Below are 26543 nucleotides of genomic sequence, written 5' to 3' on the forward strand. Positions count from 1 at the left end.
GACAGAAGGAACTTCTGTTTTTATTTTATGTAAATCTGCACTGTTTGATTTTTATTTTTATTTATTTATTTTTTACAAAAAGCCGCTATTTCTTTAGGGATTAAAGAAATACAGAAAGAGGAGCAAATTCCATTTGTTCAGTAATGTGATTTTTTCTCAGCACCTACCGCTTGGGATGGAGAGCGTAAAGGCAGGCCCAGCTGCTGGCTCCGACCCTGTGAGGGCTGAAGTGGGAGTGCCAGGAGCCAGGACATGTGACTTCTTAGCTCTGGGTGTAGGTGGTGGGTGGCCTCCTTGCCCACAGCTTAGCTGAAAAGACACATGCCACCTCTCAGGTGGATCCAGAGCTGGGCTCAGCCACTCGCCAGCTATTGTAACCTGAGACAGGTTAATCGACCTCTCCAGACTCCAGTCTCCTCTTCCGAAAAAAATGAGGCATGCAGGAGGCAGCCAATCAATGATTCTCTCTCCTCATTGATGTTTCTATCTCTCTCTCCCTCTCCCTTCCTCTCTGAAATAAATAAAATATTATAGTACCACCTCATAAAATTTTTGGGATTACATGACATCATTTGCATAAGTCACCTAACGAAGCATTGGCATTTTGTAAGCCTTCAATAAACGTTGACTAGTTATTGTATTTAGAAACCCACGAGAAAAATTGGAGACAAAACATAGGAAAGCATCTCAAAATAAGTTTCTATTGCTCAGCATTTTAGAACAGCACCTAGGAACTAATCCTGAAATAAAGCACATTCTTCTTCAGAGAGTCTTAGAGGGGGGAAAAGTCTCTGGAAGATTCGGTGATCCTGATTTGGTGATGACTTATCTGGTTGAGTAAATTACTCCCAAGGCGCTATCTCAGCTATATAAGGCACATCCTTTTTCCCAGGATACTAGGCTGTCATTTGGTGCCAAAGGAAAGGCTATTTACAGAATGACACTGTGGCATCCCCGAAGGGTTTGATGTATCTCCCCCATAAGGTGGTATATTTCAAGGCTCTGCAGAACCAACCATATTAATAACTTAGCGGGGTGAATTGGCTTTTCCCTCTTCGATCCCATGGTAATTAATTATGTGGGCTGTGAATTGTGTGCCTTACAGTGCCAACGCACCAACATGAGTCCATGTTGGAGATTGGTGGGATGATATTTGAGAAGGCGGCAAAGAGACTCTCCAGTGTTGATGGTCTTCACCGAATTAGTTCTGTGGTCCCCCTCCTGATGGATTCCAGCTGCTGCGGGTATCATAAAGCCTCCTACTACCTCGCGGTCTTTTATGAAACTGGATTAAATATACCTCGGGATCGGCTGCAGGTAGAGTATTTCATGGGCTCCAGGGGTATCCATCACCGACGTTATATTTGCAGAGTAATGCTCTCATGCCCCCCGGGGACCTGGACAGGCGCATGCTCCTAGGAATCCTTTAGAACTTTACATCAAGATCAACATCCTAGCCCGGCCGGTGTGGTTCAGTGGCTGAGTGTCAACCTATGAACCAGTAGGTCACAGTTTGATTCCCGGTCAGGGCACATGTCTGGGTTGCAGGCTTGATCCCCAGTGGGGGTCATGCAGGAGGCAGCCAATCAATGATTCTCTCTCCCTTTCCCTTCCTCTCTAAAATCAATAAAAAAATATTTTTTAAAAGAAAAGATTAATATCCTAGGGTTGTGCTCAACACAGGCTCTGGCTTTCAGTGTCCCTTCCTAGGCTCTGGGATGTGACTGGTATATGCTAAGGAACAGTTTGGGCAGGACTTACCAGAATCTCAGCCCTTCAAGAACAGGCGCCGTTTACCCAATTCTTGTAACTGCTCTGGCTGTGGGACCATTATCCCGTGACTTCTTAGCTAAATGAAGTCATTTGGACCTAGAAACCAAGTATTGACACATCCAGCCTTCAAAATAGAAGCTATCCCAGGCAGTTTCGTTTTTGGTTCTGGATCCAGATGTATTATGCCACTTGCGTAACATTTGGAATCACGTTTGTGTTAAGTACTGCTGAACGGTCCCCGGTCCCCTTTTATCTGGATTTGTTCATCTTGGGTTTGGAGAGTCAAACTGCTTAGATATGCCCAGGTGGCTCCATGTTTTGTTTTGTTTTTCGATGACTTCTTTGTGCCTGTCTCTGGCTTGTAGAAGCTTGTGAGGGATGGCATGCTTTCCTGAGTCCCTGAGGCAATCCCTACCAAGGTGGAATAGTCCAGAAGATTCTAGCCCTGTCTCTGACACAAAGTGGCTGGCTGGTTGGCCATAGACAAATGACTTCACCTCTCTGGGCCTCTATTTCCTCAACTATGAAATGAGGTTGTTCCATCAGTTGATCACAAAAGACCCTTCCTAACACTGACATTCTGAGAGCATGAGGCTGGGACATGGCCCAGTCTTCAGATCACCTGGCCATAGATGATGTAGCTGAAGCAGACCTATAGCAGTCGATGGATACACAGAGATACTGTGAGAGAAGGCAGGGAAAGCCCTGGTTTTCACTGAAGAAGGGAAAAAATCAAGGAATTTTAAGCTATTAGACATTTAGAAGGACAGATATCTGGGAATCTGTAAGCCATGAGAACGAAGCTGTGCCTTCTCTAAAGAGATTTTTTAAGGCCTGTTAATGTGTTTTGGAATGACTAGGATCATATAAGGACAGGGCCCATGACCTTTCAGTGGTTGGATTTTAAGACCCTTATCTCTAACCTTCCAAACACTGTCCATTTCTTCCTAACAGGGCATGTTGTATAGTTTGGTTGGAGGCCAGGGCAGTGAGAGGCTGTCTTCAATGAATCTTGGGTACAAACACTTCCAAGGTATTGACAACTACCCCCTGGACTGGGAGCTGTCCTACGCCTACTACAGCAATATTGCCACAAAGACACCCCTGGACCAGCAGACGCTACAAGGAGATCAGGTACAAAAGACAAATGGGAGGAAGTGGTCATGGCCCTGCCTACCAGGGCTTCCTGAATTTTCATAAGGTGCCTGCACCTGTGGCTGTTGACCTCCACTGGCCTCCTGAGGATGAGCGTCACTGCATGGAGAGAAAAGCATTCTTGCATTCTCCACTTCCTGTTTCCTGTCTGTCCTCTCAGGCTGAGGGTAGGAACAATCCTCCATGTATCCATGAAAAGCTTTTCATGAATGGGAGGACTTGTACACAAAGGGTAGATCTGGCCCTGGATGAATTTTGATTTTGCAAGAAAATGTGTACCACAAATATAGGTGTCTGGACTTTGTTCCAAGACCATGTGACATAGTAGGTCTGAAGATGTTAGGGGACATTGTGTCAAATGGAGGGGGGAAATAGTAAGCCAAGGGCTCCTATCAATATGTAATGAGCAAGAAGGGTCTATGACATTAGGAAGCAAGCTCCGTCCCTAGCTATGCTCCCACTGTTGGGGGCCTTGAGAAGCGTCTATCCCCATTGTGTAGCCTTACTGGCCCAGTGCTCCCACATTACTGACAGCATGTGCCGTTTGCACTCACTCCAACCCCTGACTTTGCAGGCTCCCAAATACTTTTGACTCTTTGGTCAAAGCTATCTATGGCTCATATCACTCACAGAGCAAAATGTGTTATGTTAGACCAACCGATGGTTGTTTCCAGACTTGTATGGATGGCAGCAAATAAAAGGGTACAAGGAAAGGAGACAGTGTAAGAATAAAAGGGAGGCTGTCTCTAGATGACAGAGATTTGTATCCAGCGGGAGCAGACCCTGACACGGTTAGCCTCTTGGAGTGTGTTTTATATATATCCTCTTTCTCCAGAAAGGATTTAAGATGTTTTGATGGTCTAGCACTTGAGAAGGTCGAGAGGAAGCACGAATAGCCTTACCAGGAGTAGGCATTGTTTTTCCGTAAAGGGACAGATAGTAAATATTTTAGCTTTTGTCTATATAGTCTCTGTTGCAACTACTCAACTCTGCCAAAGACAATCCTATGTAATAAAACCAAATATGCTAATTAGACCGGAAGGCAGAACGACCTTCCGGAATGACCTTCCGGAACAACCAGTGGGCGGGGCCGCGAGGCAGCCAGGGCTGCGATGGGCCAAGCCCCTTGCACGAATTTCATGCATTGGGCCTCTGCTTTGCTGGGTTTGGCCTTGATCTAGGCCAGAAGCTCCTGATTTTCCCTGCTGATGCTCTGTGAGCCAAGGGGATGGGCCTAGCTAGGTCAGGGTTGTGGAATCAGGCTGAGCAGCTAATTGGGAACCAGACCCCTCACTGTGCCCTCAGAAACCCACAGTGCAGAAACCATGTGCTTTGATGATTGGGAATGGATGGTTTCCGGAAAAGAAATCCACAGTGACCACTACACAGTTATGAAATAAATGACTCGAAGACACATGCCGTCAGTGCACATTAAACATGAGTCAAGCTATAAAACTCCAAAAGGCTGTCGGTGTAGACATCGAATTCCTTTAGAAAGTGATTTCTTTGCAATAAACTTACACATTCTTATCATCATCATATGTATTCTCTCAGTGAGTATGAGCCAAGGGCAAAATTTGACCGCCATTTGACAGGAATTAATTTAATTGATAAAGTTTTGTTTTTAATTCTTCTGAAAAAACATTTCATACAAAATCAAGCCACGAAATAACATTGCCATTGTTCTACTAAGCCTGGATATGGTAATGATGCCCTATATGTATAATATACTTTTAAGAATTCTAATTCAGCATAAATTAGCAACGGGAAATGGTATGTTGCTAACAAGATCCTCTCCTTTTGAAGATTTGACACATGAAACGTTATGATTATGAAAGAAAATGTTTAATTGGTCAGAACCAGCGAAGATGAATAGAAATGATCCATCTTGCAGCTGAAAAGTCGTCTGATTAAGAATGCCAGATACGAATTACACAGTTAGAAGAGTTGCATCATAGCTCATTTTCTTAAGAATGTGTAATTAATGGCTGCTTGAGAATCTAAGCAGGTGTCATACATTGATGTAAATGTCCTTTTGTCGAAAAATCTATTAGCTCGGCAGCAGCACGTAACAGAGGAGGAGATCTGGGAGGCCAGACCTCTAATTAACAAGCCGAGGATCCGTCAGAAATTCTTTTCTTGATTCTTGTCTCATTGTCTCCTTTATGTACCTCTCGGTTCCCATCACTTCATCTCCTTTATGAGGACTCTCACTTCACGTCACCTCTTTACGGTTTCATGGGGCTCCGCTTCTGATTGCAGAGAAAGGAGATGCCCCTGGGTTTTGTTTGTTTTTGTGGCTTAATCACAGATGAGTTCCTCTCAGGCTCTCAGTACTAGCTTTTCCGCCACATTTGGTCCACAGCCTCCTCTTTGTGCCTGCTGGCGGGCAGGGGTCTCAGCTCACCCACACCCCTGCTTTCAAGTCCTCCACACGCTGATGATGCTCACACATTCCCCTCCATCTGAGCTATTTCTTACGCCCCGCATCTGCGATCCTCATATACCACAAAGGCAGCCCAGCATCCCCTGCCCTCGTTTCCCCACAAACACCGTAACCGGTGGCACCATTTCCCATGCTAGCGACTGGGGTGTCATCTTTGATCCCCCCCATCATCCGATCAATCACAATCCACAACAGCTTTCATGCCAGGCTGTCTCTTCCCATTTCCATCCCTGTTGCCACAGCCTACATTTGTCTTTCATCGTCTCTCTCTGAGCTGCTGTGACAGCCTCCTGTAACGGGCTGAGTTATGTGCCCTCTCCCCAAATTCATACATTGAAGCCCTTGCCCCCAGTACCTCAGACTGTGACTGTACTTGGAAATAAGACCTTTAAAGAGGCAACTGAGTCACAGTGGAGTCGTTAGGTGGGCCCTAATCCAGTAGGATGGTGTCCTTACAAGAAAAGGCGATGAGGATGCAGACAAAACAGACAGAGGAATGACCATGTGAGGACCTGGTGAGAAGGTGGCCATCTGCACGCTAAGGAGAGAAGCCTCAGAAGAAAGCGAATCTGCTAACATCTCGGACTTCTGGCCTCCAGAACTGAGGAAATAAATTGAAGCACCCAGCCTGGGGTATTTTGTCACGGCAGCCCTAGCAAACTAATATACCTCCCAGCTGTCATCAGTCTTGTCCCTTCCCATGCTCTTCTCATTCTTACTGAGGCCAATGTGGGCTGTCGACAGTGGAGGTTCAAACCCTGGCTAGGCATCACAATTACCTGGTGGCTTAAAGAATACATCTACACAGGCTCCACCCCATACTCTTATAGAAGTGAGGGGGTCCCGGATGTATAACATGCATATAGATAGATGATAGATAGATAGATAGATAGATAGATAGATAGATAGATAGATATGGATGTGTAAAAGCTCCTCAGATGACCCTAATGTGCAGCCAGTGTTGAGAAGTACTGACCCAGAGCACAAGGTCCAGCTCATCATGCGGCATAGGAGACACTCCTTGCCCTGATTTCTCTCTGTTGCCCCAGCCTCAGCTCTCAGTCATCCCCACCTGGCCTGCCCACCCAGGAGAAACGAAGCTTTTGGCCACACTTCCTGGCCTTGCTGGGTCTCCTCTGCTTGGGGTCCTTTCTCCATGCTCACCAGCCTTTTCCCGCCTGCTGACTCCCCTCCTACTTGAACACAAGGGTCCAACTTCACCTCCTCCTCCTGACCTTCCTTTTGTATGGGGCTTTGGAACAGGGCACCTCCCTGCCATTGCTCTTATGGTGAGTGTTGGGTACGTGGTCATAGACCTGGCTTCCCCAGTAGACTGTGAGCTCCAAGACAGGCACCTGGTCTACTCACACCAGTGGCTCCAGTGCCCAGCACTGTGCTTGACATGTAGTTGGCGCTCAGTGTTTACTGATCGGATGATGGACAGGCTGGGGGTGCAGAGCGTCCAGTCCAGTGATGAACACAAAGGGACTGTCATTTCTTGTTGACTTTGGTGCTTTGTGATGCCACCAGTGTTTGTTGACAGCCAGTACTCAGAGCAGTGGCTGTCAACTCTGCCTCTCTTGCATTCAACACCACTTAGTATGCGGCACCCCCTGTTTGGGGAATCTTGGGTACTTGCTTTCTTGTCTCTCCATAGTTACTGACAATATTCCCTTGTTCTTACTTTAAAATCCCAAAATGTTACATTTCAACAAAGAACACACACCCCCCCTATTGGGAGCCAGCCAACCATGATAGCTGATTTTAACATACACATACACACACACACACACAGAGAGAGAGAGAGAGAGAGAGAGAGAGAGAGAGAGAGAGAGAGAGATACACACACACATCCGCAGTCAGGTGCACAATGGGGCTCCCACAGGCCCCAGAGGAGGTTAGTGGAGGTCGCTGGTTTAAGTATAAGCCCTGAAACGGCCCTGCACTGATTTCCCCAGAGTCCTGACTACACCCTCACATTTCACCCCCCGAGAACGCAGGTGATGGGAAGGAGCTACGCTGAGGGCCTTCACACCCAGCTGCAAAGTTGGCAGGTTTTCCTTCCATCCTCTTTTCTCTGTCTCTTTCTCCCTCCCTCTCCCCTGTCTCCCACTGTTTCCTTCCCTCTCTTTTCCTCTCTTCCTTTTTTCTTCCCTTCCTTTCCTTCTCTCCCTTCTTTATGTTCCTGCCTCATTTTCTCCTTTCTCTCTCCCTCCCCCCCACTCCTCTCCTTTCTCTTTCTCTCTCTCTTTGAACAAATTAAGGAGGAGAAGAAGAAAAATAACTCAAAATCCAAATTCTCTAGTCGGCCAAAACACTTCTAGGTGAGAATTCCATTATTTGAGCTGCCCAAGTTTCAGGAGGTTATAGGTTTGGTGCAGATGATTGTGTCCCTGGAGTTTGAGCTGAAGCACCCGCTCATTGGCCAGACAGTTGGAAGAGAGTTAACACGAGAAAGTGGCTCGTGCCCAGGCAGGATTCCAGGACCTTCTCACTTGAGGACTTTGTGAGGGACCTGATCAGAGCCCTGCCTTCAGACTCAAGCCAACAAGGCTTCCAGGGCCAGCTCTACAATGTGACCTTGGGTTCACCTTCTGCACCTCGGTTTTTTGCTTTGTGTATAAATTAAGGACAGTGTTATTTGGGTCACAGCTCTGTTGTGAGGGCTAAATGAAAAACACACACAAACCAGTTGTTAAACATCCAGCACACAGTTGGTTTCAATAAGAGGTCGTGAGCATCATTATTCTCACTGTTGCTCTTTGCTTGGTGGCCTCCCGAGTAGACATTTGGCAGGAATTAATACCTGCTGGGTTCTGAGTCCTCGCACTGTCCCCGAGTCTCAGTGCCCCAGTGCCTGAGGGACCTCTGACTCCACATGGTGACAGTGGAGAAGGCAGCTGAAAGACCTCCTCAGGAATAGGGTTGTAGGCAAGTTTGTGAATCTAAGTACTTTTTATTTGTTTTTGCTTTTTTGTTAGTCGTCACCCGAGGATATTTTTCCATTGATTTTTAGAGAGAGTGGAAAGGAGGGGGAGAGACAGAGGAGAGAAACATCAATGTGAATCAGACATATTGATCGGCTGCCTCCCACACATACCCCGGCAAGGGCCAGGGATGGAGCCTGCAACCGAGGTACGTGCCCTGGACCGGAATCAAACCTGGGACTCTTCAGTCCTTGTGCCCATGCTCTATCTACTGAGCCAAACCAGCTAGGGCATAAGTACTTTTTAAAACTAACCAACAGAGAGGCCAGAAGGGAAATCATCTCCTTGTTCTCTGAGGCTTCCTTCCCAAGCTCACCCAGATCCAATTTTCCCACCCTCTGCCCGTGGCTGCGCTGGCCTGGGAAGCCCTCCTCAGGACTCCTCGTGGCACTGCTGATAGATTCATTATGCCTAAGGGGAAGCCGTGAAACAACGGGACCGGGTTTTTTTTGATAAACAGCCAAAATTTAGACTTCAAAATGAATCTTATTTTCTTCAGAGGAATCAGAGACCTGGGAGGCTGTTCACAAATTCAAACCTTCTGTGAACTTTCCCTGAGGGTTGGTCTCCAGCGCCTCCAGCACATTCCTGCGCATCCCTGAGCTAACCTGCCCTCTTCTTTGCGAGGTGGATTGAATGTTTGGAAATAGCCCAAAGATATCTGAAGCTGAGCCTGCTAAATAAAAAGGATTAGTCATGCAGGATAATAACACTTTGGGATAAAAAAAATAAGGTTATTCTTAGAAAATATTGATTTACCTTTTTTGATGCTACGTTAATCTGGCTCTGAAATCGGAGGCACAAGAACAGACTTCTGAACACGCTTAAGCGCTAGAAGTGGAAGTGGAATAAATTGTGGCCTCCCAAGGCAAAAGCTTCCACAGGAACAAAACTCCTCGTTTAGATACATTGGCTGTGATGCATTTGTTTAGAAAGAACTTGATCTGATGACATAGAAGAGTGGACAACCCTCACATATCAATTATTCATAGAGTTTTCCTTGAGCAATGCCTGGTTTAAGAATAATGTCCCATCTTTTGCATGCCCATATCATTTAGTTTCCTGTCTCCTTTTCTTCCTTTCCTTCTTCTCTCCCTCCCTCCCGGCCTCCCATCCTTCCTTGCTTCCTTCCTTTCTCCCTTTCTAGGCATACGTTGAAACAATTAGACTAAAAGATGATGAAATACTCAAGGTACAAACCAAAGAAGATGGGGACGTCTTTATGTGGTTGAAGCACGAAGCTATCCGAGGCAACGCGGCGGCTCAGGTAAGGATGTGGCCCACTGTCCTGAAATTCTCCGTGGTGACAGACCAGGCTACGCCATGGTAACAAAATACCCCAAACCGCAGTGGCTTAAAACAATGCTGGTTTATTCCATGCTCACCCTACCTGTCCAATGGGCGTTGGTATGGGCTGTGCTCTCACAGCTCCAAGGAACTCAAGCTAACAGCACAGGCTGGCTCTTGACGCCTCTTCTCAGAAAGTGGCACAAGTCACTCCTCACATTTCATTGGCCAAAGCAAGTCACTTGGTCACTCTTGACTCCAGGAGGCCTGTCGTGTAGTCCTGCCCTGAACACAGAAAGTGACAGCGCCACCGTGTTTATGGCCAGCCCTAAGACCACCAGTGGACACTTCAGTGCATGAGACAGAAACAAAGAGAAGCACCTTGGGGTGCAGGAGAGATTAGATGGGCATCAGGAAGGCCATGAACTCAGCTAGAATAATAGAAAACCATGCGCCAAGAAGATCGATCCTGTCTCTTGAACATGTCTTGTCTCTGGATGGACTTTTAAGAGGTACTAGGAAGGGAAGGGGGGCTGGAGAACATCCCCTACCTGCCTTTTTGCCTTGATTTCACTATGAAGCTGAGCCCCGGATGGGAGCCGGCTAAGGCTGATTGCCCCGAGAGGGCGGGGCCTCCTTCCCGAAAGATTTAGCTTTGGCTTCATGCTCCTGGTGAGCACAGTGTCGAGAACAGCCTCTGGGTCTGCTAGGCCAGAAGACCAGAAATGGAAAGAGAAAGGAAACAGCAGAGAATAAACACATCGACAGGCACACATTTCAGACACTCTAGTAGCGGGTCTCCCACCCTCTGTAGAAGTCCTCCTAGCCTTTCAGGAGAAACTTCACTGGAAGTTGTATTTGGCGGAGAGAGGGTAGGGGAGAGGAAGGGAAAAGAAGGAGATGAGAAAAGAAGCAGAAAGAAGGCAAGACAGTCAGGGGCCCACATGGGGCCAGAATGTTAACAGACGTTGCCACTGGCTCCATTCACGGGCATCTGTCCCTAGCCTGCACGCTTTCTACTGCAGGAAGGAGTTCCAGTGCATAGTTCTGGAAAGGCCCATGCTAGGGCCACTTCTGAGTGCTTTAGAGCCTGCGTTTCCCAGCAATGGACACTTCTTCCTTCCTTCGTTCACTTTGTTGAGTGGTTCCTATGAGCTCTGCTGGGTGGAAGCTGAGGGGACAAGGGCAGACAAATCACATTTTGGGGTTTCTACCCCCCAAGAGGGCTCCCAGTCTTGAGTATAATTGTGATGCCAGCCTTGGGGACAAATGCTGGGCTAGAAGGAGATAAATGCCATAGAAAGACACCCTAACAGAGACCTCTACACTGTTCACTGGGCCAAGAGCATGGGCAGTACCTCTAGAAGGAGGCTCTGGAGGAGAGGAGACAATGTGCTTGTCTTCAGCCAGCTTTAGCCCTGGGTGCCGTTGATTCATTCATGCACATGGACGTACACACAAGCACGCACGCACACTCAGATGCAGCATTTCCAACTTGTGTCAAGGACTTGCATTGACACAAATCCACCTTTAGGACTCTCCCACTCCCCACACCCTCACCCCTGTTGGAAGATAGCAGGTGTCTACCTCATTCTTGGTTCTTAGTAGGAAAACATTCCAAGTCAGCTTTGACCTCCCACCTTTCAAAACCTTACGTTGAGCGTTACATTAGGAAAGTCATTATTCTAAATTGCTCTTGTCTTGTAGCAACGCTTGGCCCAGATGTTGTTCTGGGGGCAGCAAGGTGTGGCCAAGAATCCTGAAGCGGCAATCGAGTGGTACGCCAGGGGTGCCCTGGAGACCGAGGACCCTGCATTAATATACGACTACGCCATTGTGTTATTCAAGGTAAGCATCACTCATTTTGTGCTGAAGTTGTGCCATTCTCATCAGACGTCTGGAGCCATTGCCTGTAGGCATCCGTCAGATGGAGTCCAGAACTGAAGACACTTAGTGTACACATCTGCCACTCCTAATGGAGCGGGGTATTTGCTGGAAGGGCCGTACCCTGGTCTCGTTTTTTTGTTTTTTTGTTTTTTTTTTTTTATTACAAAGGGTATTACATATGTGTCCATTTTTTTCCCGGTCTCGTTTTTTAGTCATTAGTCTTATGTTTGGCACCTGGATTCTCTTTGCTTTTGCCAGAGCTGTGGCATTCTGGAGGAGATACCCCATGTTTTATGGATTGGAATGTGGCCGCCAGCCCCCAAGGAGCTGCAATTTTGCCAGCAGGCAGCATCGTCACTAAATTACAGCATAAAGTGTGTGTTTGGGCTGCCTCCCAGCAGCCCTGTTGATCAAACGAAGATCTTGGTTTTAAGCCATAGGAGAAGAGGGGGACAAGTGGGCCAAGCGTTAGCCCAGGACACAGGATGGAGTTCAAGTCCCTCTTCTCCTGTGTCCTTAGAGTTACCTGATCTCATGGGACAACAGTGAATTAAATACCATGATGAATGGGCCTTGAGAACCATAAAGCACTGTGTGTTTTATACAAAACAATAATAGTTCACAGTGATGGAGCATTTATTACCTGATTTACATGTATGAACGCATTTAATCCCCACAGCAACCTTGCAAGGTAGGCACTGTGGTGTATTATTATTGCTGCTTATGTATATGGTAACAGGGGCACAGAAAGGCTTTGTAACTCACCCACCCAAGGTCACACAACTGCTACATTTCAAACCTGGGACTGGGACCCAGGCAATCTGCCCCCAGGCACAGAGACATCAGTTCACCAATCTGGGAAAGGTGAAAAGCTGGTGGCTCAGTAAGGAAAACCTTAGACCCTGTGTCCATGCCCAAAGGAAGCAGCTTCCCCCCCAGATAGCAAGTGTCTTCACACAAAGGCATGGATTCATGCGGCTAGGCCCACCTCCAGAACCACAGCTGTGGCCACCCACTGATTAACAACCAGGACTTTTCTACTTGTCTAACCTTCCAAAGCTTTAAAAGCTATTGGTTGTTATGGTTTCCAAATTTATAGCCTGGACTTTCTCTTTCCAGTTGTGAGATCAACATAGAAATGGTTTGACTCTTAGCCATATGCCAATACATTCATGTATTTGTTCAATAAACACTCATTCAGGGCTGACAAAATGCCAGGCTCTGGGCTGGATGGAGGGACGTATGGATGCATGAGCCACATTCCTAACTTCCGGGGGCTCATGCACGGATGGGGAAGGCAGGAGAGACCGGCACAGAGGAGAGGCACTTGTCCAGCAGAGTTGGGGCTGGCCACTGCCCAGAGTGCACGATTCAGACCTTACTTCTGCCCACCAAGAACTCGCGATCTATAGAGAGAGGCAGACACATAAATAAATTACTCTGCAGGTGACAATGTTTCTCCCGGGTCTAATTTCCCAACCCTTAAAGCTTTTTTGATTTTCCTGCATTTTAACTGAGTTATTCCTAAGTGGGACGACGGAAGCCCTTGATCAGCAATTAAAGGAAGATTTTTAACTCTGGCCGGAAGGTCTCTTTAAGTGTATTCCATGCAAAAATCCCCATACAGAAAATGGCCTTTCCAAATGGGAAGTGCAGTAAGGTGCACTTGGCTCATTGCATTGTGCGGGTGTCTGGCTGATTGTAGTCAAGAACGGAGCCATGCCAGTGGCTGTGGTTTGCCCACAACAGCCAAGTCCATCCCACTTTGCATCCATGGGAAGATGGCCCTTTGACGTTCACTGCATAACTGTCCTCAATGAATTAATTCGGTGAATATTATTGGGCACTTACTATGTACCAGGACTTTACAGTTCTCTCACTTAGCTCCTCCCAATACTACTCAGATTCCAGTAGAATAAGTAGTCATTGTGCACGACATTATTCCAGTTCTGATTAAGTAACAAATATACTGGGAAATCCAGGACCTAGAAGTCAGAGTGCCCAGGTTCTAGTTGCAGATCTAACCGTGGGTTTTCGGATAAGTCAGCCTCCCTGAGCCCCAGTTTTATTTCTTCAAAATAAAGAAGATGGAAAAGATCAACTTTGGCTTCCACATTCTGAGATTCTAGTGCTTTCCCAGAAGCCAAAAAAGGTCGTGCCATTGGCATCTCCAGTTATTCCAAGTAGCCTCGTGTCCCCTTGCCCCTCCTCTCCCTCCTTAATTAAATGAAGCAATGGTGCACTTCTGAAAAATATTTTCATCCTCCACTTTGCTTCAGCTCATCGGTTTTACTAAATAGGTAAGTTAAAGTCTAACAGAAACGTGGTGTGTATAATTTAACCTGCAGCTGGAGTCACAGTTTTATTTTGGGGTCCTGAGAAATACAGAGACAAGCATAGTCAGTGTGTTTTCTGTGTCCTGCGAGGAGGTTATGAATTGTTATACTTTCTCAGCACAGAGCTGAAACGTACAGGGGGAAATGCGGTGTGGGGTTCTAAGCTTGGGCTCTGGAGCCCACTGGCCTGGGTTCGAATCCTGCCTCTATGTCTCACTCGCTGTGTGACTCTGGGCAGGTCTCTCAGATGAGAATGACAGCCGCACCTTGGTGGGGTTGCTGTGAGGGTTAAAGATGATGGGACAGTGCTTGACCCTCGTTAATTAACACAGGAATGTTTACTAGTGCTCTCTCCTTTACTATACAGCTAAGTGTTTAATTAGAGTTAAAAGTGGGATTCATTGCAAAGCCTGCTCATCTTATATTATCTGTGACCCCATCAACCACTCTGAGGGGCATGTGCGGGGGGGAGGGGTGTCCATAACAGACTCTGAGTGGGTTTGCTCTCTTTGCCTGCCATCCTCCTTGTCAGAGCCATGTCAAGAGAGACCTAAGGGAACTCCCTTCCCCCCTGTCTCATTCTCAGACCCACCATTTCCCCACATGGTCCTGCAGACAGCTCAGCACAGTCCCACGGAGGTCCTCTCTTATAATAAGAACTTCAAAGCCGTTTCTCTCTATGGTGTACAAAACACCTCTGCTGGGAAAACTTGATTTTACTGGAGGACCCTTGTTCGTTTCTGTCAGTGTCTGACACAGCCAATTCCAAGGGTCCTTACTCCTTCGGAGAAGTTCTCAAGCTGGTTCTGAAGCCACATGTCCCACCCTGGGGACTCCGGTGAGGACCTCGGGGGCTGCAGATGGCAGCCTAATAACTCTTTCCTGTTGGACACACATCAAGTGCTTTGTCTGGCTGCAAACTAGGTGATCCCCAGAGAAACACATCCAGGATGACCACACTCATTCAACCTCATTCCCGGCCTCTCCCAACAGCACCTGTGGGTTGACAGGCATGCCTGTCACTCGATGATAAATGGGGGCTTTGGTATGGATGCTGAGCTGGGAGGCGAGGTTTGTTGCCTCTGCTCACAGATATGAGCAAAATGATGGTGATGATGATGATGATGATGATGATGATGTACAGCACTGCTTATAGAAACCTTTAAGATGGGATTTATAATTCAGAAGGCTTGGGTTTTTTTAAGTATTTTGTAGCAAACACCAACGTATCTGTGTGATATTTTTGAGTGCACGCTGAGTTTCTTTTCTTAGTAATCTTTGCTGTTTATCATTGTTTAGGGTCAAGGAGTAAAAAAGAACAGACGGCTCGCCTTGGAGCTGATGAAGAAAGCAGCTTCCAAGGTAACACTTTTGCATATTGTCAGAGGAAAACATTCGCCCCACACACACCCATTGGGGAGAGGAAATGGCCAGCGGCTCCCGACAAAGCCCCAAGGTAGAAATGGGGTGGGGAGGGAGGGCTCGGCTCGTGAGCATTGCAACATTAGTCATTTTTGAGCTACACACATACAGAAACCCGCTACAATGGGGACGGCCGCATTCAAAAGCGGAATTCACCTGCAGTCAATAGAATTCAGGCCGATTTTGTTTGAAGGCTAAAATTATAATCAAGGCTGCCCATAACAAGCAGCAGGGGCTCCTTGAAAGTGAATGGATGGAAATGCCATTGAATTAGGAAAACCAAAAGCCTAGTTCCCTGAAGGTTAACCCTGCCATGGCCAATGCCCACTTGCATGAATAATGGGGCTGTTTATCAAGGTTAGTGCTGGGTTTAGGAATTATTTTGCTTTTGTCAGTATTACTCTTCAATGTTGTCACCAAGCCAGCTACTTGCGATATAGAACTACAGAATGGGGATTAGGATGTCCCTTGTTGAGGGGACACACACACACACACACACACACGTGCGTACATATCCCTGCATGGAAACATATGCCCGATGCGTGCCCACCCACACATGCATATAGATTTGCAAATAAATGGACTTGTAGAAACCACAACCTTACCAGGCCCTTGATAGCCCTTCTGGCTCTTGACTGTTTCTCTATCCCTGAGGCCGCTCGTGTTGGCCTCTCACAAAGACTCCTGCAGGAACCAGGCTGCTCTTCCTCACTTTCTTTCTGTAGGGAGTTCCTGTGTTTCTGTAGCCCTGGAAGTTAGGGCACGGAGTGAGCGAGCCACGAGGCTCTTCTCCATCTGTGTGGTGGCAAGAGGGTATAGGACCCAGGAGCAGGGAATCCCCCAGAGTGCACAGCAGCTCCTGACCCCAGCATAGGAGCAGGGAACCCCCCGGAGTGCACACCTGCTCCTGACCCCAGTGCTGGTCACAGGAGGCACCAGTTTCAGAGCACCCTAAAGTGGGGCATTGGGGGCTTTCCTGGCAGGTGTGAAATTTGCATCTCTGTGGCCATTCTGGTGGAGCACTGGTATCTGATGTGCTCTATTTTGGGTGTATTTTAGCCGGACTGAGATGAGCATTGAGGGAATTGCCGTTTTATGGCCTGGAGTAATCACATCCTTTAAAAATGTTGAGTGAGTCTCACTCATTCCCTCTGCCAGTAGTTACTCAGCCCCTACTCTGCGTCAGACACTGTAGTGCAGATTGCACCTAGTTTGGTGTTTTGGAATTAGCCAAAAGTCACTTGGAGGCAGACCTGTTGGCCAAGCAGTAAATGTCCGGAACAAGGGATGAGTAAGAAATAAAACAAGCCCTACCTGGGTAGAGCGTCGGCCTGTGCACTGACAGGTCCCAGGTTCAATTCCGATCAAGGGCACATGCCCAGGTTGCGGGCTCGATCCCCAGTAGGGGGCGTGCAGGAGGCAGCTGATCAATGATTCTCTCTCATCATTGATGTTTCTAGTTCTCTCTCCCTCTCCTTTCTTATCTGAAATCAATGAGAATATTTTAAAAAATAAAATAAAACAAGATTTCTTGCGGGGCTCCTGCATTGGGTCCAAACACAATGCCTAAAGGAGTTCTGCGGGCATTGGGTTGATGGCAGGTACCTGTGAATGAGCCTGTGGCCTCTGGAGGAAAGCACTGCAAAGCTGTGTGGGTGTGCCCGTCTGTGGGTCTGTCCAGAGCTGGCTCCTGCCTCTTTATACTACGGCCTGGTCTATGACGTCATTGAAATGCACGAGTTCTGCAAGGCCCGTCGGGAGCCTGCCTTGCCCCTGAGACTGTGCAAGATTCAAGAAGAAATGAGTGGATCCCCGGCACGGACTCTTTCCTGAGCGTCAGCTGTCCAGGGACCCACCAACCTGAACCACCTCTGCATCCTCAGGGTGTCAGGTCTGGGTTCCATTTTGTTGAGCATCTACATCCGAGGGTGGCTTTGGTTCATCGGTCAGAGACTTTGTTGAGCACTGACCCTGTGCCAAGCACTAATATAAGTGCCTGGAATATAGCACACAGGCCCTTGCCCTCATGGAGCTTCCATTTGATGGGCTTTGTTCACTTCTTTCTCTTGGTCTTCTTGGCCCCTGGATTCCACATGAGGACCAAGAGGGGTAGCCTTTGGGAGCTATGAAGACAGAAAAGGCTGCAGACTAGGATCTTAGCATCTACTGTTAAGGGACACCCGTTCTTTGCTTGTGAAAAGGGAGGTGAAAGAGATTGGTTCCACACTTGCTCTCACTTAACAAGTCTTGCAGATGTGAGGGCACTGTTTGCCCCCTCTCCTTTCCCCTCTGCTTGTTCACAGTCTCATGGGTCTGGCAGGAAGGGAGGAATGAGCGCCGTATGCCCAGGTTTGCACACACACCACTGCAGGCACCTGAACCTTCAACGAGCAGGCTGGAGGCTGCCAGTGGAAAGAGGCAGGAGCCCTGGGGAGAGCAGAGGCCACCTGGGAGTATAACTCAGCAAGAACAAGGAGGCTCGAGGCTAGAGTCACAAACCAGCCCTTCCCTGGTACCAGCCCCAGTTCAGACTCAGTTCTGAAACCCTCCTCCCTCTTTCCCACCCTTCCTTTCTGCCTCAGCCCCGATCTGGGACGCTAAGCAGTCACAAAGCACCTGTGCTTAGCAAGTAGGCTGTCACAGCTGCTTCCTTCAGAGGGTTTGTTGGTGTTCAGGACAGTCCTCAGCAGATGGGCAGACCGGTCACCTGGAAACCGTCCCCGCCAGGGCAGGTTGCTGCCGCCTGGTGCAGTCGAGCGCTCATGGATGTCAAGGGCAGTGTTGCTACTGCAGGACAATAAGAGGCTTTTGCAGACAAGGGCGTCGTGTCAAAGCCCAGAGGAGCCGATTGATGATTCGGGGCTAGCGTCACTGCTGAGCTGGAAGGCAGGAATTCCAGTGGCAGCCGCCACCTGGGAAGACTCTGAATTGGGCTCATGTGTTCTAAGCACTCAGCTTTTCTTTCATGCCATCTGCCCAAAAAAGAGACTGGAGAGGTTTCGTTTAGACTCGTGCAGAATGCTCTCACAACAATTGATTCTCTTTAGGTTTCATTAAAAAAATAAATAAATAACAATTCTTTCTTGTTCTAAAATCCAGGGATTGCATCAGGCAGTCAATGGTCTGGGATGGTATTACCACAAATTCAAGAAAAATTATGTCAAAGCGGCAAAGTACTGGTTAAAAGCAGAAGAAATGGGGAACCCAGACGCGTCATACAATCTTGGGGTCCTGTACTTGGATGGCGTTTTCCCAGGAGTTCCTGGGAAGAATCAGGTGAGTAAGACTTGAGACAAACTGGGCAGCTGGGCAGTTCCTCATTTATGACGCCCCCAGTCCAGACAAGGCCACGTGGGTGGTACAGACACCATCCAACACACAGATCATGTTCTCAAGAGGCGAAAAGGTCCAGTTAGGAAGGTAGATAGTGAAGAGCAAAGGATGGCATTTAGCCAGGTGCCAAGAGTGTGCTAATTTATCCGACCCGAACAGTTCTGGAAAGGGGAAACGTTGAAGACCAAAGCAGTCAGGAAGGCTTCCTGGAGGAGGAAGGCTTGAACTGATGAGAGAGGGGGAGATGACACAAGGTGAGGATGTGCAAGAAACCCAGAGACAGTGTAGAGATTGAAGAGAGCTGGAAGAGAATTGGCTTCTGGTAGTGTGGCCTGATCTAACCGGTTTGGCTCAGTGGATAGAGCGTCGGCCTGCGGACTGAAAGGTCCCAGGTTCAATTCCATGGTCAAGGGCATATACCTTGGTTGTGGGCACATCCCCAGTCGGGGTGTGCAGGAGGCAGCTGATCGATGTTTCTCTCTCATCGATGTTTCTAACTCTCTATCCCTCTCCCTTCCTCTCTGTAAAGAATCAATAAAATATATTTTTTTAAAAATAAAAATAATGAAAATGACGGTTATCATCTTTAGTGTTTGTTGAGCACTTCTCTGTGCCAGACACTCACAAAGGGTTTAAATGCACAGTCCCATATCATCCTAACTACCTCTGAAATAGTTACTATTAAGTCCATTTTACAGAATAATCGACTAAGGCTCTGAAATGTATGTAATAGCATCATACACTTCTTGGATTCAGGACCTGGATCCCTACATAACACGGAAGCCCCTCGTTATCCTAATTAATAAAAGGCTAATATGCAAATTAACCAAACGGGGAACAACCGGTTGCTATGATGCACACTGACCATCGGGGGCAGATGCTCAATGCAGGAGCTGCCCCCTGGTGGTCAGTGTGCTCCCACAGGAGTAATGCTGCTCAGCCACAAGCCTGGCTGATGGCTGGCAAGCACAGTGGCGGTCGCAGAGCCTCTCCCGCCTCTGCAGCAGTGCTAAGGATGTCCGACTGTGGGACATCCCCCAAGGGCTCGTGGGCTGCTAAAGGGTACAGACCGGGCTGAGGGACCCTTCCCCCAACACACACCCCAGTGCACAAATGTCATGCACTGGGCCTCTAGTTAATAATAATATTGATGATGATAATAATAATCTGAGTACCATTATATTTAACAAGGTTCATTAAACACCCACCTTGTGCCAGGTGCTCTTCCAGGCACGGGCATACAGCAGCAGACAGAACAGTCTCTGCTCTTAGGAAGCTTACACTGCATTGGGGAGAAAGGCAATAGACTATTAAATATATAATATGAGGTTGTTATGGGGAGAAATAAAGCAGGAGAAGGAGAACAGGGAGGGTGGAGATTGGGGGATGTTATTTTCTTTTATTTTTATTATTATTTTTTATAATTTAAGAGGTATGTATTTAACTCTTATGAAGTATGTGTACAAACAAGACATTAACAAAAGCTTCAAATAGATACTTAACCAGAGAGTTAAGGTGTATGGGGTACAAGGGAAAATGACCATAAGAATCTGGGATGGTGGGACATGGATTAAAAAATGTTGGGGTCCAGCCCCATGCTGCTGGGGTCCAACCCCAGCAGGTCCAGGGGTCCCCCAAGGCATGGACGGAGTCGGCGAAGAAGGAAGGACAAGGAGGCAGCGTTCAGTTGATCAGCATAGTTGGATTCTCTAGCCAGGATCTCCAGCCAAGTTTTGTCCAGGTTCTCCAGCCAGGTTCTGTCCAGGTTCTCTTGCCATGTTCTCTTGCTAGGTTCTCCAGCCAGGTTCTGTCTAGGACAGGGGTGGGCAAACTTTTTGACTCGAGGGCCACAATGGGTTCTTAAACTGGACCGACCGGAGGGCCGGAACAAAAGCATGGATGGAGTGTTTGTGTGAACTAATATAAATTCAAAGTAAACATCATTACATAAAAGGGTACGGTCTTTTTTTTCAATAGTTTTATTCATTTCAAATGGGCCGGATCCGGCCCGCGGGCCGTAGTTTGCCCACAGCTGGTCTAGGATCTCCAGCCAAGTTCTGTCCAAGTTCTCCAGCTAGGTTCTGTGGCCATGTTCTCTCGCTAGGTTCTCCAGCCAGGTTCTGCAGATTCTCCAGCCAGGAAATATGTGTATTTTTATTGAGGGATGTTATTTTATAGAGGAGATCAGAGATTTCTCTAATAATGTGACATTGGACAAGCTCCAAAAGGAATCTTGTGGATATCTGGGAGAACATTCCAGAAAGAGGGAACAGCCAGGGTAAAAACTCTGAGAAGTTCCAGGAGCATCAGGGAGGCCAGAGTTGTAGAAGCAAAGGCAAAGGAGATGGGGAGGTGGGAGATAGGTCTGGAAGGCAGATGCTCAGGTCATTGTGATGACTCAGCTGCTCTGAGCAAGATGGGAAAACACGGGACAGCTTTGACTTGGGCAGGATGTGCTGTTTTTAAAAGGCTCGATCCTAGCAGAGACTAAGCTTACGGGAGACAAGAGAGGGAACGGGGTTAAGCGTTGAATCCAAATGAGAAAGGATGGGCAATATCTCAAGAGGGTCTGCGATGTGACTGGATTCTGGATATATTTTGAAGGTCAAGGTACGGGATTCACTGATGATTGCATGTGAGGTGTGAGAGGGAGAAGAGTCAGGACAACCCTGGAGCACACGGCCTTTATTGAGCTGGAAAGAATGGAGAGGCCATTTATGGGATGGACAGCAGCAGATCTGGGGGTGGGGAATCAGATGATTTTTCATGAAACGCCATGCTAATTCTGGAGAATTTGTTTTCTCATTTAATCCTCACAACAACCTTTCATGCTAGGTACTATCAGACACCACATTTTTTTAAATATGTGTATTTTTATTGATTTCAGAGAGGAAGGGAGAGGGAGAGAGAGAAAAATCAATGATCAGAGAGAATCATTGATCAGCTGCCTCCTGCATGCCCCACACTGGGGATGGAGCCCACAACCTGGGCATATGCTGGAATCAGAAATCGAACCGTGACTTCCTGGTTCCTAGGTCGACGCTCAACCGTTGAGCCATGCTGGCCTGGCAACACATTTTTTAGTTGAATAAAATCTCTGAGGTGGAGAGATTAATATGCCTAAGGTCACTCACTAGTAAGGAGCAGAACTGGGATTTGAATCCAAGTCTGTCTGACTCCAAAGCCCATGCTTAAAAATGTCAGCTCACTGCCTCAGGAAAATAATAGTAATTAGCGGAGCATATATCTAAGTGTTTTATTTTTTTCCTCTACCTCTCTCTGACTACATGTGAGGCTGTATATTTTTATGCATTGCAAGAATCCTCCCACACATCTGAGAGCATGGGGTTTTTTATTGTCATTTTCTAATTCTCACTTTCCTCCTGGAAATGCAGTTTTGGTGCATGAGTTTGAAGAAAGGTCTTAAGCAAGGTTAGGGACGCAAATGCCTGAATTTTCGCCTGGTGTGACTTCTGATACAGTCTTCTATCTTGTTGGCATGGGTTATGTGAGGATCAAATGAGGTGATAATGACATTCCTAGTTACATGTCGTCGTCTTACTTCCTTGGCCAGCCTCATCAATAGAATATCACTGGCTTCTGTGACTGGCTGTCTTACTTGACTTGGTTTCCTTAAAGATGTCAGAAGTGATAAGCCTGTGATAATAGCTTGGCTCCGGTGAAATCAGCCCAGCCAGGGAGACTCCGCACCAAGGAGACTAACGTTTGCTCATCTCTCTTCACAGACTTTAGCTGGAGAATATTTCCATAAGGCTGCGCAAGGCGGACACATCGAAGGAACCTTGTGGTGTTCTCTCTACTATATAACAGGCAACCTGGAGACGTTCCCTAGAGACCCCGAGAAGGCTGTTGTGTAAGAATCTAGCAGATGTTGGCTGTGCAGGGAAGGCCATCTACAGTAGTCCCCCCTTCTCCTTCAGAGATATGTCCACAACCCCCAGGTGGATGCCTGAAACTACAGATAACACCGAGCCCTGTAGATACTGTGTGTTTTTTCCTACACTTACAGACCTTTTCACTTAAAGGAAGCACATTACAGCTTCTCTTTGGCATATCTGATTTGCCAGCATCATGACTCTTGTGCTTTGGAGCCATTATTAAGGAAAATAAGGGTGACCTGAGCACAAGCACGGTGATCCTGCAATAGTCGATCTGATAACCCGGACAGCTACTCAGTGGCTGACAGGTGGCGAAGTGTCTACAGTGTGGAGACGCTGCACAAAGGGATGAGTCACGTCCCGGGCAGGACAGAGCGGGATGGCTCGAGATTTCATCGTGATAGTCAGAATGGCACACAATTCAAAACTATGAGTTGTTATTTCTGGAATTTTTATTTAATACTTTTGGAGCATAGTTGGCCATTAGCAACTATGGAAAGTGAAACTGCAAATAGAGGGGACTGCAGTACTATATTCACTGTGCCTGGGAGAAGAGGTCCTCTTTTTTTTTTTTTCCTTTAAAAATTTTATTTTTATATTGGGTTCCAGTCAAGATGGTAGAGTAGAAGGAAAAAATAAGACTTCTTAATAATAAAAAAGGAAAAAACAATTTAATTTTTATCGGTTTAAAAACTGATAGAGTTCACATAGTTTAAAGTTCCAAATAATTTGACAAGACAAAAATAAAAAGAATTTAATAAAAAATAGAAAAAAATTTGATAAGAAAAAACAACACAGGAAATCTTTGCCTATACCACACCAGACTTTTTCCTGCTCCCAAAAATAAATCACTTTTCATTTTCACATTTTTAACCATATTTTTTTTGCCTCTACTGCTAAATAGCATGCATATCCCACTATTTCTTGTCATCTTCATTATAGACATTGTTTAATGATGTCTCACTGTGAAAGATGAAGATATAGTCCTCTCTCACTCTGCCACCTCGCTACCCCACACATTCCCACTTTTTATTTCTCTCCCATCTTCCCAATAAGTATTTCATTATTTTGGTTAGATTAGTATCGGGGTTTACACTATTATGACTGTAAATGCTATTCACAGCTGAGCCACGTACTATTCTATGACTACCTTTTCTTTCTTGCACACTTTGTGTTTTCTATGGAGTAATGATTATATTTTATTGTTCTTTAGCTGCTTGGCTTTCTGTGTACTTGTCATTTTCCATGTACCTGATCTCCCAATTCATCTACAGTTGTCTAAATCTCTTAGTCTGGCCACACCCACCAGGTAATAATTTAATCTTGGTGATGTCTCTCCTGGAGTCTTTGTTCAGGCCACAGCTGCCCTCCCGAACTTGACTTTGTCATCCTTGTGGGGGATCCCTTTCTTCATCTCTGGCTTTCCAGTCCTCTTTGTTGGACCCTATTTCTTCCTCTTTCTTGGTTAATGCTTGCATTTTGGTAGAACACATCCTACAGAGGCTTCCTGAAGAACAGGGAACAGGAGGCCCATTTTTGATGTCATGCATATCTGACCATGTTTTACAGGGGCTGGCAAACTATGGCCCACACGTAACATGTGGCCTGCCAAAGAGCTAAGAGTGCTTCCTACATTTTTAAAGGGTTGTAAAACAGACATGGAAAAATATGCAGCAGAGACCATAGGTGGCCCACAAAGCTTAAAATATTTACTGTCTTACCCTTTGTAGAAAAAGTGTGCAGACCTCTGCTGTAGATCACCCTCACACTATAGTCCAGCTCTCCAGGGGGGTGTCTTTAGGCATTTGAGAGCAAATCTACCTGAACTCAGTGATGACACTCACCTGAGACAGACTTGAGGCTTTTGTTATTGTTTGTTTTGTTTTTAAATTTAAATGATTTCTTTTTTAAAATATATTTTTATTGATTTCAGAGAGGAAGGGAAAGGAAGAGAGAGATAGAAACATCATTGATGAGAGAGAATCATTGATCAGCTGCCTCCTGCATGCCCCCTACAGGGGACGGAGCCCGCAACCTGGGCATGTGCCCTAGACCAGAATAGAACCCGGGACCCTTGAGTCCTCAGGCCAACGCTCTATCCACTGAACCAAACCGGCCAGGGCTGTTATTGTTTTTTGGTTAGGATACGTATTGTGATCATTTATATATTTCACAGACTTTTTTATCCTTTTATTATTGATTTCTAGCTTAATCACATTGTGATTAAAGAGTATATTCTGAATGACATCAATCCTTTGAAGAGTGTTGGGACTTGCTTTATGACCAGCATATGGTCAATTTTGATGTGTGTTTATCATCTCTTGAAAAGAGTGTGTTTTCTGAACTTGTCGGGTACAATGTTCTACATATATTATCAGGTTGGCCCAATCGTCTATATGATTCCTGATGTGTGTGTTTTTCTGCTTGTTACAACAGTTACTGAAAGAACTGTGTTAAAATCTCCCACTATGAGTGTACACTTGTCTGTCTCTCCTTTTAGTTTTGTCAATTTTGCACTAGATATTTTGAATAATATTATTGGGTCAAATAGAATGAGAATTGTTTTTCCTTTCTCGTTGACCCTTTTATCGTTTTACAGTGTCCTCTTTATCTCTGTTGGTGGTCCTTGTCTGTAAAGTCTACTGTTTTTATGTTAATATAGTTATAAGTGCTTTTTTTTGTTAGAATTTGCATGTTCTATTTTTTTCTACCCCTTTACTTTCAGTCTTTCTTTGTTCTTATTTTATCTATGTCTCTCAAAAGTGGCATGTAATTGTTTTTTTGTGTATTTTTTAGTCAGTTTGGCAACTTTAGTATTCAATTGGTGTATTTAGATCACTTACATTTAATTGGGATATATTTTATTTTAACTCTGCCAGTTTACCATCTATTCCTTATTGTTACATCTGTTTTTGTGCCTTTTTTCTCTTTTCTTACCCTTCCTTTATGTCAATCAATCAATTAATTATTTAGGTTAATCCTCACCTGAGGATATATTTCCTTTGTTTTTTTAGAGGGAATAGAAGGGGGGAGGGTGGGGAGAGACAGAAAGAAACATTGATGTGAGAGAGACACATCTATTGGTTGCCTTCTGCATGCACCCCGACCAGGGCCAGGGAACCTGCAACCAAGGTACATGCCCTTGACTGGAATTGAACCCGGCACCCTTTGGTCCTCAGGCCAACGTTCTATCTACTGAGCCAAACCAGGTAGGGCTAAATCAAATATTTTTAGAAAAGCATTCCATATCCCCATTTCATTAACTTGTTAGTTATGTATTCTTTGAATATTCTTTTAGTGGTTATAAATCTAAAGATTTTAATATGCTAGTTCATTAATGATAAACCCCCTTGAGAATAAATTAGGGAGCAAAAACAAAATAGGGAAACCTTATAATAAATCAGTAAAAAATGTTTTAATGAAGTACTAGAACTTTCGGTAAAGATGATCTTTTCGAAGGTGAAGGGATATTAAGAAGTACAAATTGGTAGCTATGGGGATGTAAAGTACAGCATAGGGAATATAATCAATAATGTTGTAATAATTATGTGCAATGCTAGGTAGGTACTTGAAACATCAGGGGACTACTTTGTAAAGTTTATAATTGTTTAACCCTTATGCTGTACACCTGAAACTATGACAAAATATTGAATGTCAACTGTAATTTAAAAATAAAATTAGCTCTGCTGGTGTGGCTCAGAGGTTGAGTGACGACCTATGAACCAGGAGGTCATGGTTCAGTTCTGGTCAGGGCACATGCCCAGATATTGGGCTCAATCCCCAGTATCTATGCCTTGGGATAGGTGGTTTGCAGGAGGCAGCCAATTAGTAATTCTCATCATTGATGTTTCTCTCTCTCTCCCTTACTCTCTGAAATTAATAAAAATATTTTTAAAATGAAAATAAATAAAAGTTTTAAAATACCCAAACAGTGTTTATAAATCCCCATTCTAAAATAAAGGTAGGAGAAGAAAAGTATTATTGAATAATTACCATACAGATGCCAAAACAAATATTC

The 26543-nt window shown here is 45.9% G+C and overlaps 1 protein-coding gene across 2 annotated transcripts in view; it reads left to right on the forward strand.

Moving 5' to 3' along the window:
- The window catches only part of SEL1L3 (SEL1L family member 3), an 89963-nt gene that overhangs the window by 38895 nt on the left and 24525 nt on the right, over positions 1-26543 (forward strand). For both annotated transcript variants that reach the window (XM_015568692.1, XM_015568693.1), the window contains exons 9-15: positions 1106-1317; positions 2728-2907; positions 9509-9628; positions 11356-11496; positions 15171-15233; positions 18393-18569; positions 22373-22500. In XM_015568692.1, coding sequence (XP_015424178.1) covers positions 1106-1317; positions 2728-2907; positions 9509-9628; positions 11356-11496; positions 15171-15233; positions 18393-18569; positions 22373-22500 — 1021 coding nt within the window. The remainder of the gene's footprint in view (positions 1-1105; positions 1318-2727; positions 2908-9508; positions 9629-11355; positions 11497-15170; positions 15234-18392; positions 18570-22372; positions 22501-26543) is intronic.

Source organism: Myotis davidii, unplaced genomic scaffold (genome assembly GCF_000327345.1).
Source record: "Myotis davidii unplaced genomic scaffold, ASM32734v1 scaffold743, whole genome shotgun sequence".
Taxonomy (NCBI): domain Eukaryota; kingdom Metazoa; phylum Chordata; class Mammalia; order Chiroptera; family Vespertilionidae; genus Myotis; species Myotis davidii.